Source organism: Sus scrofa, chromosome 7 (genome assembly GCF_000003025.6).
Source record: "Sus scrofa isolate TJ Tabasco breed Duroc chromosome 7, Sscrofa11.1, whole genome shotgun sequence".
NCBI classification, from domain to species: Eukaryota; Metazoa; Chordata; class Mammalia; order Artiodactyla; family Suidae; genus Sus; species Sus scrofa.
The window spans coordinates 24405931-24428991 of record NC_010449.5 but is presented as its reverse complement, the minus strand read 5'-3'; the positions used below and the strand labels follow the sequence as shown (position 1 = coordinate 24428991).

Sequence of the window (23061 nt, the reverse complement as noted above, 5' to 3'; positions counted from 1 at the left end):
GTAATTAGCAAATAGGAATTATAGTAATTATCATAACAAATCAATACAATCATTCAAAAGAAGTGATGGGAAAAAAAGAGGAATAAAAAGAAGGTGGCAATAAAGTGTAACTGACATAAGAAGCTTACCAGTTGATGCTTATTGAAATGTTGAATTAGCAGAGAGAAATTAGAAGAAATAGCTTCTTTCAATGATTCCACTCTTATCCCTTCTTTCCAAAAGCCAACCAAATTAAAAGGGACTTGAGCAGAATAATTTGAAGATATTTATTTTCCCACTGTATTTAACTGATTCTAGATAGTTTGGTAGTCTCTCGAAGCCTTGTTTTTTTTTTTAATTTTCAGCATAAAAAGTTTGAAAAGTAACTCTGTTCTTCACCTCTTATTCATTTACTTATCTTATTTCTTTTTGACAGTAAGGCAAGAAGAACCAAGTAAGTTATATATCTATTTATCAATTCTGGGGTTGATTCCTATATTGAGTATATCCTTTTCTGTATATGTAAGACCTTGATATTCAGGTTTTTCAATTTCTCTATTTCTACTGATTAACTTCCTCTAAAGTTACTTATGAATATTTTGAAAGTAAAAAACCCACAGATGGCAAATTAAATAATTAACTGGTTAAAGGTGACCTGGAATTAGAAATAATGATTTTGAGTATTTTTTATAAATTGTCACCTGTTAATGTTTTTATTATTAGAGTTTATTAGAGTTTATAAATTCTTTTAATATGAAATTTAAAAGTAGAAGATGACAGAAATAAAACTGAATTGGCAAAGTTAAATTCATTGAGATCTTACTCATTCCAAAAAATATATAATTATTGAGGGTCTACCATGTGCCTGGCACTGAGAATACAGCAGGGACCCAAAAACAGATGATACCGCCCTCCGAGTTTATATATAAACATGAACATTCTTAACATGTTCCTCACCCAGAAAAGTTGAGGAAAATAGGAAGAAAAAAAGAACAATTCATTTTTGTTATTCTTCTAGAAATGGATCTGCTGCATCTGACAAATATGTTTTAGTAGTATTTAGAAATAGAGTATATTTTCATCTTTATTTACTGAACAGTGGCAATGACAGCTATGTTTTCTGCATCCACATTAATGACAGACACCTGCAATTGTAAGAACTTCCCTTTCTATCTGATATTTCTTATGCATTCAGGGTGGGCTTATTCCTAAATGTGGTTGTTTCCATTTCAAAGGAAAAAATGATATTTATATTTCTCATACCTTCACCTCAGAATCCTGCCAGAATATTTATGATTTTATACAAAGCACAGATTACAAAGATAGGTGGAAAAAATAAACATGGTTAATTTTTTCCTAGTAAGTTGAAATGTCCTACTAAAAGCAAACTAGACTTTGCATACTTAAAAAGACTTATGACAAGGATGTGATAGAAATCATATATTTTTGCCTGAGGAGGGAGGCAGGAAAAATGAAGTCTATCTTCATTTCTGACAGCTGGAAATGCTCATGTTCATTGATCTTTGCATAGCAAAGACCAGCTTCTTCCCACTTGGATCACTGAATAATATCTGGAAAATGAAACTAGTAAACAGAAATAATTAAGACTGTCATGAAAATCTTGGGATTAGCTCTACTGACTTTTCAAGAAAACAATACGTTTTCAACTAAATATAAATCAGAAATGACAGAGGAATGTGGGAAAACTCATGAAAGAGTAAACAATAGGAGAAAGGAATAGAAGGAAAATGGGAGCAACATTTCAAGGAAATGAGGCTTTTACAGCTCTGTGGTATTTTAATTTCCAAGAGATACCAGATGATAAAAGGAAAATAACTCACCCCTTCCTACCCTTTCAAAATGACTGTGTTACTGTAGAAGGGAGACTAAAGTAACTCAAGCAAAAGACTTGGAGCTTGCTCTTCCTTTTTCATTCCAGAAATTCCTGTCTGGAAACAATATCTAGAATTCTATTCTATTTCAATGTCAATTCCGTTATCATCAACCCATACTAATAATTTGTCTTTGGATTTTAGCACATGTAGCAGTACCCATCAGTAAGTTCCTTTTCTTTTCATAAATATGGTACAAATTGGGATCCCAGACTAAAAATTTTTTCCAAATCTAACCAATTGCATTTAATGCTTCTATTTATAAATATTCCTTCTTCCTCTTACTTGGCAACCTGCTGCATTATTAATTTCTCAATGAAAAGAATAAATATTTGACTAAGAGACTAAGTATAAAAAACATTTTGTTTCCTAAAAAATCTCAAACATATTTTACTAACAAATAAAACTTTTCATAATATAAAAAGGAAAGATACATAGGGTGGGACATAATAAATATGGAGATACCAATAAGGAGTAGAGGAAAAATCAGTATGATATGTTCAGAAAAGGAAAAGGAATAACTGCAATTAGCATCGAAATTTTTGAAAGTTCTCTGCATGATTTAAATCTTCTAAACTACATGAGAAAGAAAAACATGACATAAGCACATATGTACCAGCCTACTCTGCCTTTCTTCTACATTGAAATACAATGAAGCCAGTTGCATCAGACAAGGACCATCCCTTTACCACCAAAGGAATGCTAATTCCTCTTATTCCATTATGTATGTCTTTCTGGAGGAGGTTTGGTGTTTTCTAAACATGTCTGTTGCCTTAGAAAGAGCAAGGAAGGAAACAATATTCTTGATTCTAAAATCGTGCTAATATATTTTTATTTCATGTTGTTTTGCCAGTTACTCCAGTACCTATTGGTAAGTTGATATTCATCTATTTCTTTTCTCTTTTTTTTTTTTTTTTTTTCCTTTTCTAGGGCCACTTCTCACAGCATATGGAGGTTCCCAGGCTAGGGGTCTAATCAGAGCTGTAGCCGCCAGCCTACACCAGAGCCACAGCAACGTGGGATCTGAGCCACATCTGCGACCTACACTACAGCTCACAGCAATGCTAGATCTTTTTTTTTTTTTTTTTTGTCTTTTTGCTATTTCTTCGGGCCGCTCCCGCATATGGAGGTTCCCAGGCTAGGGGTCGAATCAGAGCTGTAGCCACTGGCCTACGCCAGAGCCACAGCAATGCGGGATCCGAGCCGCATCTGCAACCTACACCACAGCTCACGGCAACACCGGATCGTTAACCCACTGAGCAAGCACAGGGACCGAACCCGAAACCTCATGGTTCCTCGTCGGATTCGTTAACCACTGCGCCATGACGGGAACTCCAACAATGCTAGATCTTTAACCCACTGGGCAAGGCCAGGGATCGAACCTGCAACCTCATGGTTGCTAGTCGGATTTCTTAACCACTGTGCCATGACGGGACTCCTGATATTCATCTATTTCTTAATTCCAATGTCTTTTAGAAAATTTTAAAGGATTTAACATTCACATTTTCCAACCCCTTTTGTCTCCCCATTATCTAGTACCCTTAAGTTACTGATGAATTTAGAAACTATAGTATGCCCGGTGACTGGTAAAAATGAAATAAAGTATAGAAAATAAAGATGCTGAAATAGTATTTTTCAAAACTATAAATATAATAAGCTATGTTGGCAATGCTTTGGTAAAAATTATACATTGATATATCATTGATTCCACTTAATTAATATAAACCTTTTAGAAAGCAAATGTGCAGTGTGTTGCAAGATACATAGAATATAGTATCCTTTAAACTCACAATTCTGTTTCCATACGTATACTCCAAGGAATGAGTCTATATATGGAATAAAACCATTTTCATGATGTTAACTGGTAAAACGAAACATTAAGGTAATATTCTGCAGTGGTTAAGAAAGGAATCAGACAGACCTAGGTTCAAATCTCAATTAAAACACTTACCAGACATGTGGCTGTGGGTAAATTATTTAATGTACCTTAAAATTTAAGTTGTATTATCTTTATTTGATATTGTAATTAGTCATTTCCTTGCAAATATGGTGTTCTCATTCTCCTTATTCCACATTACTGGAACAAGTAATTTATTTATAAATTAATGGAAAGTATAAACCCCTACTTAAAGAAAAAAATAGACAAGAGGAAACAAGTGCTTGTGAAAGTTTAAACATTTTATCAACAAAAATCAAGCCATGGGGTAAATCTGAGGATGGAGAGGGACAGCAGGAAATCAGTTCTCTCAGCCAAAAGAGAGAAGGCAAGAAAAGTCATGAGAGCTAAGTTCAAATCTGGCAATATCTGTTACCTTTCTCCTCCTATAAATCAAGAGTCTTTTTAACATGCTTTTCAGTGAGATTTTCAAGAGAAACATTTTTTTCAAAAATTACCAATGAATGTGAAATTCTTTTTTTCCAATTTTCTAAGAAACATGTGTATGTATGATATGCTCCCCATCCTTACCTATGTCTCTTAAAATAGACTTAAAATTTTCATGTTCCAATTACTATAGGACAATACCCTCACTATTTTAGTCAGAGACTGTGTTATTATTTCAATGTAACACCCTCAGAGTGATCTATTTTTACATTTTTGACACAGGATTCTGAAGCATCTCTAGTGTTTAGTTCTTTATTTGGCAGTCATACAGCACATCTTCTAGGCTGACATTAGCCAAGTGCAGTCACTTCAGGTGTTGTGAGAAAGCTGCATATTTTTATCCAATGATAAAAATGTTTGTCTATTTTTACTATTTCCCAGAACAACAGCATTAAGACAAACCTTCACTAGATGGAAGTATGACTTTGGGATGAGATTTTATGTATAAATTCACCAGCTGCCCATTTTTCAGATGCTTTTCATAGTCACTCCATATACAAGGCCAGTCATTTTTATCTAATGACTATATTTCAACTCTTTTCTAAATGACCTATGAGCAAAGAATAAATCTTTAATTTATTGTAATGTCTTTATAGTCACCATTAACTTATAACTCATTAATAATGCTTATATATAATAATTGTGTGAAATTAATACTTTATACTAACTGGGAACTAATATCTAAATATTAACAAATTCTGTATCATAGTAATAATAATTACTGCATGCTATCCCCCAAGCACTCCTATTACTTGCAGTTTATATGAAGTTGTGGGTATGGTGATGCTTCCACCTTTGTCCTTCAACCTTAGATTACTGGGCAAAAACAGCAGAGGGGTTGATTATGATGTTTCATTACAGTCTCCTTCTTAGGAGGGAGAGTGATCTCTGGAATTCTTTTCCTCTTCCACTATAGAGAATATGATTAGTAACTGAGTTTTTGGAAACTTTAATTCTAGTTAGGTTGATTAATTAGTTCTTTTCCAAACCCACCAACATGCTGTCTAGTTGGCAACCCTATTGTGCTTTGGCCTCCTACAAGGTTCCAGTCCCATGCTTTGACTGGCTGTAATCACTTCTGCCAATGCAAATTTAAGTGGCATATTTCCCCATCTCTTTTGCTTTTAAATTTTTATGCATTTCTCAAAATTATTGATGTTAAATGAAAAATCTATTGATGCAAAGAATAAAGAGAACACACAGGAGTTCCCACTGTGGTGCAGTGGGTTAAGGATCCGGCATTGCCTGCAGCTGTCGCACAGGTCAAGTGCAGCTCAGATTTGATCTCTGGCCTGGGAACTTTCATATGCCACAGTTGTGGCCAAAAAAAAAAGAGAGAGAATGAACATAATGTCGCCTTATTTTTGATAGAACAAATGTCCTAAAGTAATAAAGACTTTAGCTCAGATGTTTTTAAAATATGTCAAGGAATAAGTAAACTAAGTGACAGACCTAGAAGAATTATATAAGGGAAAGTGAAGAACAGAAGATACACATTACGAGATTATAGACTGAAATAGGGAGAGACATAAAAGGAGCAAAATTTAAATAAATACAGCAAGCTCTTGAAGTTTTTAAATTTTCATAAATACTGAGCAGGAAGAGGGGCTAAACTCATCTCCATTTTGCCCACTCTAAAGATATGAAAGATTTAGGACTATAAAAGATCAGAAAACTGAAGCTCTTGAGATTTCTCACTTGTCATTATAACTGATCCTTGCTTTGCCCTATTCTAATACTCCTGAGAGACATGCAAGTAAGAATCCTTGTCTTATATGATTACATGTTTTATATATGTTATTTCTTAAAGCTGATTTAAAATTCTGATTAAACCCCAGGGATTATTAGAAAGAAATAAACATTGAAAAATTATCATGACACAAGTTTTTTAATTGAAAATTGTAAATAAACTTTCAGTACTGCAAAAGGAGTATGATGAGAGTTAACATGGTGGTTTGAAAGGGAGAGAGAATGCTAAAAGACAGAAAAAAATCAAGAGGGAATTTAAAGCAGTAAAATCAAACTGGTAACCAGTCTCCTGAAATATTGTGATCTTTGCCCTGGTTAAGAATGTTAAAAACAAAAATTAGGAGTTCTCATCGTGGCTCAGCAGTTAACAAGTCTGACTATCATCCATGAGGACGGAAGTTTGATCCCTGGCCTCCTTGCTCAGTGGGTTGAGGATCCAGCACTGCCGTGAGCTATGGTTGTAGGTTGCAGACCCAGCTCAGATCCTGCATTGCTGTGGCTGTGGTATAGGCCAGCAGCTACAGCTCTGATTCGACCCTAACCTGGGAATCTCCATATGCCATGGGTGCAGCCCTAAAAAAATAGCAAAAAAAAAAAAAAAACCAAAAAACAAAACCAAACAAAAATTATTTCATTAGAAAGTGAATTTCACTCATATCTATTAAGTAGGGCTTCCAAAATGGCCTTGATATTGAGTTATTTAAGTGGTGTTAATATTGAATCCATAAGGGAGAGCATATTCATATAGGACATAATGTTCCCCAAAAGTCTGTTTTCTGATGTTTCAAGTGGATTTTTCAATGGGATCCGTGTACATAATTTTTAAAAATAATAATATGCTTTATTTTCTTTTTCAGTTATTAGTCCAGTAGCAGCCGGTAAGTTCCAATTGTCTTTCTTTCTTGGTTTCTTATAATCATCTGCAACATCTGGGTTCCTTTATTTGCACTCATAATTTTGACATCTGACCAGTCTGAACCCTGAAAGCCATAGTATTTTCCCCCTCTTTTCTTCTACATTTCCTGGTATTATTTTAAGTTAGAAATAGTTTTGGGATTCGTGTATGTGGCAGGAGGGGGTTGTTGGCTTTTGGGGAGATTGGGGTTTTTGCTTTGGGTTTTTTTTTTTTTTTTTCGGTTTTGTTTTTAATAAATTAAAGGCCCATAGAAACAGGAGACCACATGTCAAGGACAAAGAAAAAAAGTTGTTCATTTGGTTAGAGAATTAAGTAACAGAAGAGAAACAGAGGGAAACAATAATGACAAATTACATCACTGGAAAGACCATGGAAGTAAAACACTAAGAAATTTATACTTTAATCTGAGGCTATAAACTCACAAAACAAAATTCCAAAAGATAAAAGGTGGAAAAATAAATAAATGAATATAGGTGAAAGTATAAGGAGGGACAGACTGCACAATGTTAAACAAAGAAAAGGAACTAGAGTTGAATATAAAAGGAGAAATTGATCTTTGTCCTCTCCTTCATAAAGGTTATTATCTCTAAACTTGAACCACCATTGCTGCTCAGAGAGTAAGTTAGGAGGTTTACTCTGGAAACCTTTTCCGACATTCCCTCCTTGAGAGAATAGAATTGGGACTCACCTTTCATAACACTCAAGCAAAATTTTAAAAAATGTACTTGTTTTCATTTTCAAAAAAAAGTTGGCCTAAATGCATCAATTAAAAAGCAAAGACTACAAAACTCTGATGAACAAAATCAAAGAACTAAATAAATGGAAAGATAGTCCACACTCACAGATGGAAAGACCCAATATAGTCAAGATGCCGGTTCTTCCCAAATTAATCTTTAAATGCAATGAAATTCCAATCAAAATCCCAGCAAGATATTTTATAAATGCTGAAAAAAGCAGGATTGGCTAATTTTTAAGGACAGTGAAATAATGTGCATGATACTATAATGATAGATATATGTCATTAAACATTTTACCAAACCCACAGAAAGTATAACACCAAGAGTGAATCATTATGTAAATCATGGACTTTGGATGAGTATGATGTGTTAAACTAAGTTCATCATTTTAACAAATGTACCATGCTTGTGGGGGATTATTGAGGAAAGTTGTGCATATGTGGAGGCAGAGGGTATGTGGGAAATCTTTTACCCACTTCTTAGTATTGCTATGAACCTAAAACTGCTCTAAAAAATATATCTTTTAAAAAAATTAACAGGGTAAATTTTTTTAAAATAACCCAACCATGTGTTGTTTATAAAAAACTTACTTCAAATTTAACAATAAAAATAAAAGAAATATCAAGTATATACCATGAAAATATTAATTTTTTAAAAACAGGAGTGGCTAAATTAATATCACACAAAGTAGACTTTAAAGCAAAAATTTACCAGGGACAAAGAGAGACATTAAATAATGATTTTTTAAATATGAATATACCAAGAAGACATAGAAATCCCAGAAGTGCATGCATCAAACAGAGTTTTGAAAACTATAGGGAAGTAAGCTGATAGGAATGAAAAGAGAAATAGTAAACTCACAATTAGCGCTGGGAAATTCAACACCCTATTCTCAGCAATTGATAGAACTACTTGATAGAATATGAAAGAGGTGAGAGAATTAGCCATGCAGATATCTAAAGGGAGTACTTCAGGCAGAGAAGACAATGAGCAAACCATTCTGGGGGTAGGAACTTTTCCATACTATTTGAAGAAAAGCAAGAAAGCAAGTGCAGTTGGAGCAGAATGAGATAAAGAGAAGCTATCAGAGAGCTAAGAGGGGACAGATGTTCTAGATCCGTCCTTTGAAAGGAACTGTAATGACTATTACTTTGGCTTAAACACAGATGGGGAGTCACTGGTGGATCTTAACCACCATGACCTGTTCTGACTGAAACTTAGAAGGAACCCTGTGGCTACTATATTGGGAACTTAGTGAAAGACAAGGGTTAAAGCAGCCAGATCAAAGAAAGCGTTGACAGTAACTTGGGTCACAGTGAGTCATAAAAGTAGTGAGAAGTATCAGGTTCTTATAAAACACTGAGGGATCTGCTGTCCCACTATAGCACTGTATTCTTTTGGGGTCTTGATGGTACCACAAAAGAAAGAATTAGAGAAATGGAAGTAGGAAAGAACTGTGGTTTTGATCCAAAAATACTACCATTAATATAATTTCTTGGGGGTTCCTATCATGGCTCAGTGATTAATGAATCCGACTAGGAACCATAAGGTAGCAGGTTTGATCCCTGGCCTCACTCAGTGGGTTAAGGATCCGACATTGCCATGAGCTGTGGTGCAGATCACAGACACGGCTCAGATCCTGCATTGCTGTGGCTCTGGCATAGCCGGCAGCTACAGCTCCAATTAGACCCCTAGCCTGGGAACCTCCATATGCAGGAGGTGTGGCCCTAGAAAAGACCAAAATATATATATATGTGTGTGTGTGTGTGTGTGTGTATGTATATATATATATATATATATATATATATATATATATATATATATATATCTTCTTGTTTTGATTTTCAGAAATACATCAAGTACCTACTAGTAAGTTTATAATCTATTTTGAGTATTTTAGTTTCCTCTAGGGTAGAGGTGGGCAAACTTTTCTGTAGAGGACAGATAATAAATATTTTAAGTTTTGCAAGCCATAAGGTCTCTGTCACAACTACTCAGATCTGCTGTTGTAACACAAAAGCAATCACACCTAACATGTAAAAGAAACAGATTGGTGTGTCCTGATAAGACATTATTTGTAGACACTGAAATTTGAATTTCATATAATCTCACATATTACAAAATATTATTCTTATTTTTTTAACCATTTAAAAATGCATGATCCATCCTTTATTTATTCCCTGGGCTGTACTTTGCTAGCACCTGCTCTGCTCCAGAATTTAAATACCCATTTTAATCTGGGGTAACCATTAAATTTACCAAGTATCATGTTTCTAAAAATTTCATGCTTTCTTATCATTTTGTGCATTTTAAAGTTAGGTGTACCAAGAAACATCAATATAAGAGATAACCCACATTTCAGTACCTAGCAGAAAATAGTTCTTAAGTATTTTATAAAACAGTGTCTGTGAATAAAGTTAGCCCACATCTTCTAAGTAAGACCATTATACATCCCCATCTCATGAACTGTAATCTTGAAACTCTAGACAAAATTGTTAATGATTAATAAAAAGTAAAGGCAATTTAAATCACAGTGACATTAGCATCATGGCAGTTCAACATATGTAAATCAATAAAGGTAACACATAACTTTAATACAATGAAAAACAAAAATCATTTGATCATTTCAATAAATCTAGGGAAAACATTTGACAAAATACATCATCCTTTCATGATAAAAATCCTGGACAGATTGAGTATAGAAGGAGTATACCTCAGCATAATAAAATGTATATATAACAAACCCACAGGTAAGACTATACTCAAGGAGAAAAATTGGAAGCTTTTCCTCTAGGATCAGAAACCAGATGAAGATGCCCTCTCAGATCACTCTTACTCAATATAGCATTGGAAGTCCTGGATAGAGCAATTAGGCAAGACAAAGAAATAAAAGACATCCAAATCAGAAAGAACGATGTAAAATTGTCACTATTTGCAGCCGATGTGATTTTGTATATAGAAAATCCCAAAGACTCAACAAAAAAACTTTTTTTTTCTTTTTTTTATTTTCCCACTGTACAGCAAGGGGGTCAGGTTATCCTTACATGTATACATTGCAATTACAGTTTTTCCCCCACCATTTCTTCTGTTGCAACATGAGTATCTAGACATAGTTCTCAATGCTATTCAGCGGGATCTCCTGAAAAATCTATTCTAGGTTGTGTCTGATAAACCCAAGCTCCCGATCCCTCCCACTCCCTCCCCTTCCCATCAGGCAACCACAAGTCTCTTCTCCAAGTCCATGATTTTCTTTTCTGAGGAGATGTTCATTTGTGCTGGATATTAGATTCCAGTTATAAGTGATATCATATGGTATTTGCCTTTGTCTTTCTGGCTCATTTCACTCAGTATGAGATTCTCTAGTTCCATCCATGTTGCTGCAAATGGCATTATGTCATCCTTTTTTATGGCTGAGTAGTATTCCATTGTGTATATATACCACCTCTTCCGAATCCAATCATCTGTCGATGGACATTTGGGTTGTTTCCATGTCCTGGCTATTGTGAATAGTGCTGCAATGAACATGCAGGTGCAAGTGTCTCTTTTAAGTAGAGCTTTGTCCGGATAGATGCCCAAGAGTGGGATTGCAGGGTCATATGGAAGTTCTATGTATAGATTTCTAAGGTATCTCCAAACTGTTCTCCATAGTGGCTGTACCAGTTGACATTCCCACCAGCAGTGCAGGAGGGTTCCCTTTTCTCCACAGCCCCTCCAGCACTTGTTATTTGTGGATTTATTAATGATGGCCATTCTGACTGGTGTGAGGTGATATCTCATGGTAGTTTTGATTTGCATTTCTCTTATAATCAGCAATGTTGAGCATTTTTTCATGTGTTTGTTGGCCATCTGTATATCTTCTTTGGAGAAATGTCTATTCAGGTCTTTTGCCCATTTTTCCATTGATTGATTGGTTTTTTTGCTGTTGGGTTGTATAAGTTGTTTATATATTCTAGAGATTAAGCCCTTGTCAGTTGCATCATTTGAAACTATTTTCTCCCATTCTGTAAGTTGTCTTTTTGTTTTCTTTTTGGTTTCCTTTGCTGTGCAAAAGCTTTTCAGTTTGTCAACAAAAAAAAACTTTTGGAACTAATGGACAATATTAGTAAAACTGCAGGATATAAAATACAGGATAAAAAATACAGGAATCAATTGCATTTCTACACACTAACAATGAAATATCTGAAAAAGAATAGGAAAACTTTCCATTCACAATAGCATCAAAAACAATAAAATACCTAGGAATAAATGTAGCCAAGGAAGTGAAAGATCTGTACAACAGAAACTATAAGACTTAGCTGAAAGAAATCGAAGATAGAAATGGAAACATATCCTGTGTTCATGGATCAGAAGAATGAATACTGCTGAAAGTTCATACTACCCAAAGCCTTCTATACATGAGGATTCAACACAATACTCATTAAACTGGCATACTTCACATTCTCCACAGAAATAGGAAAAAACAATCTTAAAATTGGTACAGAAGTATAAAGGCCTCAAATAGCCAAAGCAGTCCTGAGGGGAAAAAAAAAACAAGCCAGAGATTTCACACTTCCTGATTTCAAACTATACTACAAAGCTATAGTAATTAAAATAGTATGGTAGTGGCATAAAAGCAGACACATAGACCAATGAAACAGAAATAGAGAGCCCAGAAACTAAACCCCTCCACAGTCAATTAATATTTGACAAGTGAGCCAAGAATAGCCAATGGGAAAAAGTCTCTTCAGCAATGTATATCACCTCACACGAGATAGAATGGCTATAATCAAGAATGTGAGTTAACAAGTGTTGGCAAGGGTATGGAGAAAAGGGAGCCGTTGTGCACTGTTGATGGGAATGTAAACTGGTTCAACTACTATGGAAAACAACAAGGAGATTCCTCAAAAAGTTAAAAATAAATCTACCATATGATCCAGCAATTCCTCTTCTTCTGGTATGTACCCAAAGATAATGAAACAGGACGGCAAAGAGATAAATGTTCTCTCAGGTTTACTGAGCATCATTCACAGTATCCAAGATGTGCAAGAAACCTAAGTGTCCATCATGATAAGTGGATAAAGAAGATGTGGTATACAGTCATCTCTTTGAATCCATGAGTACAGCATTTATGGATTCAACTAACTATGGATAGAAAATATTCAGAAAAAAAAAAAGCAACTTCCCAAAAGACTTGAATTTGCTGCACACCAGCAACTACTTACATAGCATTTACATAGTATTAGGTATTGTAAGTAATCTACAGATGGTTTAAAGTATCTAGGAGGATATTTGTAAGTTATACACAAATACTACATCATTTTATATAAGAAATTTGAGCTCTGCAGATTTGGGGGAGGGGGATGCAGAAGGGGAATGAAGTATCCCCTGCAGATACTGAGGGATGACTGTATGTATACAATGAAATATTATTCACAGCCATGAGAAAGAAGGACATCTCACCGTTTGCAACAACATGAATGGACCATAGCATATTATGCTATGTGGATAAATAAGACAGAGGAATAAAACTATTGTATGATGTCATCTATACATGGAATCTAAAAAGCCAAACTGGTAAAAACAGAAATAAAATGGTGGTTACTAGGGAATTGGGGGTGTGGGTATAGGACAGATGTTTAAGGGTACAAACTTGTAACAAGCAGTAAATAAGCCTCGGAGATCTGATACACAGTATAATATAGACAAAAATATAATTGTCAAATTTGCTGAGACTAGAACATAATTCAGAATTCTAACTACTAAAAAGAAAGGATCACTATGTAATGTGATAGAGGTGTTAATTATCACTACAATGTCATATTACAATATATAAATGTATCAAATTAACATGTATATTGAAAATTTACATAATGTTATATTTCAGTTAAGAATTTTTTTAAATAAAGTAGCTAATCACAACAGAACAAGAGAAAAGGAAAAGGAATGGAGATTGCCCGTATTTAAATGAGTGGAACTTAAAAATTGTTTATGACACAGATTCAACCAGTGCAGAGGCCTGAAGTTTGGATAAAAAGGGAAAACCCAATACCTACTGTTGTGTTTATCTTTGTCTCTTTCAGTGGACAGTTCTGGAAAAATCAGTAAGTTTGGATCATTTCTGTACCTTACCCATTTCTGTGTCTAGATCCTTCAAGTTTTTGTTTGCAAATATTTTTGTATTTCAACATCTCCTACCTTGGAGTAGTCAATATTTCTTAAATAAGTAGTCAATATTTCTTAAATAAGTATTTCTCATATTTCTGTTTCCTTTTCTCTATTTTCTGTTTGTAACTAAATAAAATGGTCTTGTATTTGGTTCTTGTTATTTATTACCAAATATTATTGGCAGCATATATTCCTAGATAGTCTATCACAAAAGAGCCATTTTCCTTGTGCCAAGTTCTGGCAATAGATAATTTTTACTAAAAAGGAAAATCCCCTATGATTGACATAAAGAATAGATGTCAGAACAAGATGGTGATTTTGATAACTAACCAACAAATCACATTTTTCAAACTGAACTGAAGCCGAATGGGTAAAAAAAAATGACTTGGGAGAGAACAATGTAAGATAGAAAATGTAATAGTTTGCATTTTGGTAAAATAAATATTACTTACCCAATGATTCAATCCCATTCACTAAATGGCTTCCTAAAGATAAGCTTCTCTGTGGAGTCAGATACGGAGCTTTCCCAGTAGCACTCCTGAGGATGAAACAGAGGGTTATTTTTTTATTATTAAAGGTTAGTTGATTTACAGTGTTGTGCCAATTTCTGCTCTACAGCATAGTGACCCAGTCATACATACATTTTTTTTCTCTAGGGTTTTATACTCCCTGGAGGTCCTATTTCTGCATTTACCAACAAAGGGTATCATTAGGAACTGCATTCCTGAGTTACAAAATTCCCATTGATCATTCTTTTGTGTTTTCTTTTTAGCACTATGTCCTATGGGTAAGTTCATTATCTATTCTCAACTCTAATATTTTATGTATAGTTATTTTCTGGTATGGTTGCTTCTACTCCCAAAATAATTTGTGCTTCCAAGATTTTAAACGTCCTGTTCTCCAGAATCCTCCGATTTTTTAAACTATTTTTTGTAGAGATTGCTATAGAAGAGATCAAGTTCGTACTAAAGAGTATCATATTCTCTGGCTATCTTCTAGGCTCTGAAAAAGAATTTCCTTACTGACTCCCAGCAAAACATAATGAAAGAAAGATTGATTTCTGAATTCTGTTAGTTCTTTGCTGGTAATTTAGAACTTTTTCTTAGTTATAAGTGAAGGTCAAGTGAATCTCACTAATAGTAAAAAGAAAACTAGCTAAGAAAAAAAACTTACACACATCCTGTTGCCTTCTAAATAATTTACCTTGGAGGGATTATTAGGCACTGAGCACCTTCTATACATTGTACACTGTGCTAGGCATTTTCAAAAACAGTTCTCTTTTCTGACTATAGCCCTGCCTGGTAGCTATTATTATCCCTCACTTTATGAATCAGGAAACTGGTCCAAACATGCCCAAGTTTAAAGAGTTGGTAAACAGCAGTGTCAGGACTTCTGTCTCCAAAGTACACACCCTGGAGTTCCCGTTGTGGCTCAGCAGTAACAAACCTGACTAGTATTCCTGAGAACAAGGGTTTGATTCCTGGCCTTGCTCAGTGGATTAAAGATCCCACGTTGCTGTGAGCTGTGGTATAGGTCACAGATGCAACGAGTTGCTGTGGCTGTGGCTGTGGCACAGGCCAGCAGCTGCAGCTCCAATTCAATGGGAACCGCCATATGCCACAGGTATGTCCCTTAAAAAAAAAAGTACACCCCTTTCCACGTCAACACATTGCTCCTATACAAATGACATCTTTTTGTGATTAGACCTGAAACTTTATCTATAAATCAAAAGTTTGTAAATACAAATATACATCTGCTTAAAAAGCTATATAATTAAATGTATATAAAGAATCCTTTTAAAAAGAGAAGACATCATTTAAATCGGCTTGGCTTTTAACTTTTTTATTTCAGATTTCTCTGTATCAGAATTATTTAATTAATGCTTCAGTTCTTCAAGGAAATCACATAAAACAAAATAGAATATTCTTAAGCTGTAAATATATAATCATAAAAAGCAATACTTAAATGTAATAAGATACATTTCAAGCATCTCAAACATTATAAACACTGACAAACATAAAATATGTCACTGATCATATAATAAGTCTCACTGTTATCTCTCAGTTAACACTTAAGAGGATGGGTTTGTGAGTGGGGGAGGAGGTAGAATTGAAAGGGACAATTATTTTCTTTTGATCCAGAAAACAAGAAACTATATGCATTCAGAGCAGTCATGATGTGTCTGCCTCCCTCAGACGCCCTCCCCACATGAGGAAGGTGATAAGACCATGTGTGTTATAAAAATAAAGTCTATGGGAAGGGATTACAGATGAATTCATTTTTAATGAATTTTTCTTAGCTTCCAGGAAAAAAATCAGCTTAATCTTTTAAATTTTTTTCTTGTGAAAAATATGATCTTATTGACAATATTTCAAATATATAGGAAGTTAAAGTTTAATTCATTGTTCAAAAAAAGATTTAAAACAGATCAGCTCATCAAACCTCATCATCTCAAACCAAGTTTCTTGTTTTCTCACCTCCACATTCAGCAAATAAATATATGACCTTTTAAAATGTTAACTCAAAGCCCAAGAACTATAATGATTCATATCTCTAATGCTTAACAGACCTTTTAACAGGTCTTTTAGAGTCTACATCTGATTGTGTACTCTCTGACAGTCATGGGATTGAGAACCTAATAAGATTAATCAAGCCATGGTCTATTTTGTACATTATTTTTAATATCATATATTTAGAATTATTAATGTGATAGTTATTTCATGATATATTTTTGCTTTAGTAAAAAGTAATCCAATTTAAATTTTTTAATCAGCCTGAATACAGTGATCACCAAGGCCTTAATTAAATTTTGATTGTATTATAATTTTGTTACACAGACTACTGCCTGCAATAAATGGACTTTCAACTAGGGCTTATAAAAAATTTTATATTATGGAGATTATAACGTTCAAGGGAAAGAAAAGATTTATGCATTATCTAGAAATTTGAGAGAAGGGAGAGAAGAACTTAGAATGTGGTAGAATAATGACTTGTGGCTTATTTCTGCAATGAAAGATGTGAATCTCACTTTATGGGATACTAGTTTTCTAAAAAATAGACCCTAGAAAACCTAATTTCTGATAATTAAGTTTAAAATAGAAAACATTTAGCAAGGCAAGTGAAACAATCCAGAGTATGGAAATATTATTGGAAGTGACTGGAGGTATTTTAGATTAGAAGCTTAAGTGGAAAAAACATGCTCTTTACCATATCACATCCCCAAACATAAGTGTCTACTGGTAATACAGTCAATAAGTGTCTACTGGTAATACAGTCAAACATCAAAATATTCTGGAATTTGTCAATGCAAAAATGCCTGGATGCATTACCACTGATTTTCACTAGAAAACTGGAAATAGGTTTGTCTAGAATAAAATATCAGTACCCATATCTTATTGAACAGCACTAGGGAGAAAAAATATATGAAAGGGCTCAGAAAGTGGTACTGCAAAGTTCCTAATGTAATTTTTATTTTGGTTAAAAGTTTAAAATACCAAACAGAAAAACTGGACTACAACATCTCTTTTTTTTTTTAACATCTCTTTTGATTTACAGATGTGTCTCACTTTTTACAATTAGTAAAATTCAGTTATGTATATGTCAATTTTTCAAACAGCAAACCCTAAAAAGCTTTCTATGTTAAAATAAAAAGATAAATAATTATATTTTAAGCAATAAATCTTTCTGTAATGCAAGTAACCATTTCCCTAAATTATTTGGTTGGAACTAAGAATGTCTTGTCTTGATAGATCAGAGAGAGTTTTTGCCTATACTATATCATTTGATAGTAACAACAGCCAACATTTATTGACTACATACTGTGTTCCATGCCCTTAGATATTATTTAATCGCCCTTATATTTCTGTGAAGTAGCTATTGCTATTGCTCCCATTTTGCAGATAAAAAAGTGAAGCTTGCCCAAGATCACCCAGCAAGCTAGGTATGGAGCTAGATTTAAACCAGTCTGCCTCTAAAGGCTATGCACCTTAAACATTGTCTAGAATCCTTAAATAACTCTACAAGTGGGCAGAGCAGACTAAAAATGAAGAAAGTTGAGTCTTTGGGAATTGACTGATTTACCCAAATAAACCCAGCTAACAGAGATACTAAATCCATGTGTTCTGATTTAACTTTTAAATTCAGTGTTCTTTCTACTCCAGTAAATATTAAATATTAGGTTTGCTCAAAGTAAGGCATATCTCTGCATAGAGCTATAGAAGCAATTACTTCACACAATTTCCCTTGGTAGCATAGATGTCATTTTTTCTTAATTGAGAAGATCAAATCATTTTTTTAAAAAATAGCAGAAGCTAACAAATTCTAGTTTATTCAATCACACAGAAGTTGAGATACAGCAGAGTTAATTTATCTATACATGACAAAAGGAACCTGAAATTTCTGCATAGTGTGTTAGCAGATATCACAAGAAGCAGTCCAGGGTACTGGTTAAAACTGAGCTGACTACTCATGTTCAAATTACAGCTCATGATCATATTCACATTCATTTAAACTTTTTGTGTACTGGGACACAAAAATAACCTAAACAAATTTAAGAATATAGAAATTACTTCAAGCATCTTCTCTGACCACAATGCCATGAAACTAGAAATCAATCACTGGAAAAGAAGTTTTTAAAAAAAATTGACTGCATAGAGTCTAAGCAACAGGCTACTAACCTTTTTGTGCCTCAGTTTATTTATCTATAAAATAAATAATAGTACCTACCCTATATGATTTTTGTGAGAATTAAATGAGTTAAGACATAAAGTGCTCAGAACAGTTACTGCCTCGTTTATGGTAAGCATGTAATAATTATAAGCTAATACTAGTATTACTTTTCCACAATAAGTTATGCTTTTATTCAATTAGGAAAACATAATTTTAGTTTTTTCTATTTTAAGAAACCATTATTTCCATAATTTTTCTGAAATTGAATTCTATTTCTTTTCAGAATACATCCTCTTTTAGCTATTAAGCATTCTTCATTAGTCATAATATACTGAACAAATGGCAGTTCATTTTACCTTTTCTTTCATCAATCTTTTAATTTATTGAAAGAAGCCTGGAATGTTATCAATACTTATACAAGTTTATATGTAGAGTTCCACCATTTTATATTTTCAGGAAAATCTCAAGTTATCTCCAATTTTTCAGTTTTTAAGACAAAAAAAAGAGAAACCAGTATGAGGGGGGAAAAAGTAAGAATAAAGAGAAATTACTTGCTATCTAAATCATGCACTTTTGTTGTGTGCTCAGTTATATTTCCAGATTACATGGATGGAGAACTTGCAAAAAAATCAGATCCCAAATACCAGATTCTAAAAAGTGAAGGCACTACAAAGTTTCGGAGTAGCCAAGAAGAAAACAAGAGAGCACCATTGGATACTGACAATTCTTTGCCATCAATGCAAAAAATAGAATCAAAAAGCAAATCAGAAGACACTGACTTGGAGAAAGGTAAGATAGAAATGGAGGTCAAGGTAGAGGACAGTGATGCTGGGATAATGAAAAAACAGAAATCCCAAGTAAATGTAAGTGTCACGAGCATGCCAAAAGAAGAGGAAGCCCAAGTAGAGAAGATAGAGATTGAAATACCACAAGGGCAGGAAGCCCAAAAAGAAGAGAGTGAGGCTGAAATACCACAAGGGCAGGAAGCCCAAGGAAAGAAGAGTGAGGTTAAATTACCACAAAGACAGGGATCCCAAGTAAAGAAGAGTAAGACTGGAACACCACAAGGACAGGGGTCCCAGGTAAAGAAGAGTGAGACTGGAACACCACAAGGACAGGGGTCCCAGGTAAAGAAGAGTGAGACTGGAACACCACAAGGACAGGGGTCCCAGGAAAAGAAGAGTGAGACTGGAACACCACAAGGACAGGGGTCCCAGGAAAAGAAGAGTGAGACTGGAATACCACAAGGACAGGGGTCCCAAGTAAAGAAGAGTGAGACTGGAATACCACAAGGACAGGGGTCCCAGGAAAAGAAGAGTGAGACTGGAACACCACAAGGACAGGGGTCCCAGGTAAAGAAGAGTGAGACTGGAATACCACAAGGACAGGGGTCCCAGGTAAAAAAGAGTGAGACTGGAACACCACAAGGACAGGGGTCCCAGAAAAAGAAGAGACAGACTGGAACACCGCAAGGACAGGGGTCCCAGGTAAAGAAGAGTGAGACTGGAATACCACAAGGACAGGGGTCCCAAGTAAAGAAGAGTGAGACTGGAATACCACAAGGACAGGGGTCCCAGGAAAAGAAGAGTGAGACTGGAACACCACAAGGACAGGGGTCCCAGGTAAAGAAGAGTGAGACTGGAATACCACAAGGACAGGGGTCCCAGGTAAAAAAGAGTGAGACTGGAACACCACAAGGACAGGGGTCCCAGGTAAAAAAGAGTGAGACTGGAACACCACAAGGACAGGGGTCCCAGAAAAAGAAGAGACAGACTGGAACACCGCAAGGACAGGGATCCCAGGTAAAGAAGAGTGAGACTGGAATACCACAAGGACAGGGGTCCCAAGTAAAGAAGAATTCTAAGGATCAAGAAAAGCAAGACAATGAAAAGGGAGATGTAGGAAAGAATAAAGATACAGAAGAAAATGATGCTGAAAACAAGGAAGATGATGGAGGAGAGAACAAAGTCAAAAGAAAGAATGAATCAAAAATCAAGGGTAAAAGAGCAGAAAGTTTATTAAGGCACAAAAGCAAGTAAATCTTCCTTTACTTGTAAAGTACAACAAAAAAAGATAAAGGTAAATAAAAAGAAAGCCTATAAGACAACTGATTATTATGATTCCATTCTCCAAATATGTCATAACCTAGCCATTACCTAATTGTATCATAATTGTAGAATCCCTTTAATCTCCATAAAGAGTTTCTGCTCTATGGAAGTTTCACCATCTTTAGACCTTTTGGCCACAAACCTCAGCTTCCAACTGTTTTATAATTTGGTACTTACATTACTTGATCAAGAAAGACTGGATACTTTCTGAAATAAAACATGCTGATTTTTAAAAGTATAATAATTCCCTTTACGAGTATTTTATCTTTGTGACAGCCCAAACAATCAACCAACCAATAACTCCTCCTTGAGGGTTTAATGTTTGCAAGGCACTGCTCTAGTGATAAGGCGTATACAGAAAAATATGAGTCCCTATAAATCAAATAGCTTGTAACACATATAGTGATATAATATGTATAAACATGACAGTTTTTTAAAAGTAAAATTTAAGCATCAAAATGTAGTTTAGATGGGCAATATAATACAAGTTAGCAATTTCTTAGGATAAGAAAGTAAAGGGGAGACCTTCATGGGGAAGGGTGCAGTGGCTTATGATGTGTCTCAAAAGATAGATGAGATGTCCATATGCTAAGTAGAAAGAGTAGAAGAAAAGCAAAAGAATTAAAGATTATCATGTCATGTTCCAGGGAAAGCAGGCAATTTTATTGTTGCAGCAAGCTCATGAGAAGCATTTTGTGGTATAATTTGAAAAGGAGGATTACAAGAAGATTATGAAGGGATTTTAAAAACAAATCAGAAATTTATATTTTACTCGTCAGGCAACTGGAAGCCTTTCGAGGTGGTTGAGAAGGAGAATGAAGTGACTAAGTTTGCATTTTTTAAATGTTGATGTTATGATTGTGAAAAATATATTGAAGAGGAGGAACATTATACATAGTAAATCTAGTTACGAGGTGCTTAAGAGTAGTTAGGTGATGGAAAGAGAATAAAGAGAAGAGGTATATTTTCTCAAAAAAGAATCACTACTTCATAAAGATTGACTACATATGAGTAAAGAAAAAATAATCCATGACTCCATAACTATTGAAACAGGGTGACAGACTTATCAATGACAAATGAGCTAATCTTTAGAACAGAAAGGGAGTAATAAATGATTGTGTTCAAGGGGACAAACAATAATACTTGTCATTTGAGGAGTCTGGAGTCAGTCCAATAGAGGTCGCAATTGAATCCATAAGAGTAAATGACCTCTCCAAAGAAAAAAAGTACAAAGCTAGCAAAAGCAGAGGTCTAAGAACTGAGTCCATTACATGTAACATGGTAAAGAAGGAAGTTAACTGAAGTATGGAAAGATACAAGGAGAATCTGTATAATGAATGTTATGATAATTAAGAAAGGATGATTAAAGGAAAGCTGAGACTTCAAGGAGAATAAGGACTGAAAGAGACCATTGTAGTTGCTATTTTGGTCATAGCTGATAAACTCTGTAAAAGGAATTTTCAAAAAAAAAAGATAGCTAGGAGAAGGAACTTATGAAAACAGAATAGAGAGACACAAATAATTAGCTGCAGGATATGCTTTACAATAAAGTCAATTTTAGTCTGATCTAAAAATATGGTTTTTAGGAATTTTATTTTCATACTACCATGGTCTGTGCTTAGCCTATACTCTGAATATTACATTCAGCTCTGTCGCAGGATGTGGATTAACTAGAGTGCCTTCAGAAGAGAAAGACTATGATGGTAAGGGGACTCAATTTCAAATGAGCAGAAAGTTTCACAGCTTCACCTGGGGTGGTAGAAGGGACACACAAGGAGACAAGGAGAATTATTTTCAAATATATAGGTTCATCATGGATTAGAATATTTTGTATAACCCCAAAGAAATAAGACCAGTGAATGGAAGTTCAAGTTAACAGATTTTTAAGAAAAAATATGAAGAAATGAGATGCCTAAAAGAGTCTGAGCAAGAGTTGAAAAGTGCATAATCATTCAGTGGGAATGAAGCAGAGGAGATGCTAAGGAATCAGCTGAATGGTTGGAATGGATTATCTATGGTTTCTTCCAAATATGAGTCTATAATTAAGAGTATATAATTATTTTGGACTAACTAGATGTCTTCCAAGGAAACTCTTCAAACTAACATGCTAGGATTCTTTAAAGAGGTTTGACCAAAGAGAGAGAGAGAGCAATCACCCTTTAGTCCCTATCTAAAGTATAAAATACTTCATAAATGGTTCATGCTATTTAACCACAAGCTAAAGAGAGAAGCTCCACAGCTTCTAGCACAACCCAAACCACTGTGTGGATCTCTACCATGTGCTCAGGGCCCTGCAACAGGTGTAGAAGCCTAATTTTGCCTGATGGGAGGGGGAGGGAGTGGGAGGGATCGGGAGCTTGGGCTTATCAGACACAACTTAGAATAGATTTACAAGGAGATCCTGCTGAATAGCATTGAGAACTATGTCTAGATACTCATGTTGCAACAGAAGAAAGGGTGGGGGAAAAAATGTAATTGTAATGTA

At 34.7% G+C, this 23061-nt stretch overlaps 1 protein-coding gene across 1 annotated transcript; it reads left to right on the top strand.

The window, feature by feature from the left end:
* On the top strand, positions 19055–22751 carry C7H6orf10 (chromosome 7 C6orf10 homolog). The gene has a single exon (XM_021098469.1). It carries the CDS (start codon positions 19074–19076, stop codon positions 20505–20507), a length of 1434 nt encoding a protein of 477 aa, XP_020954128.1. The 5' UTR covers positions 19055–19073; the 3' UTR covers positions 20508–22751.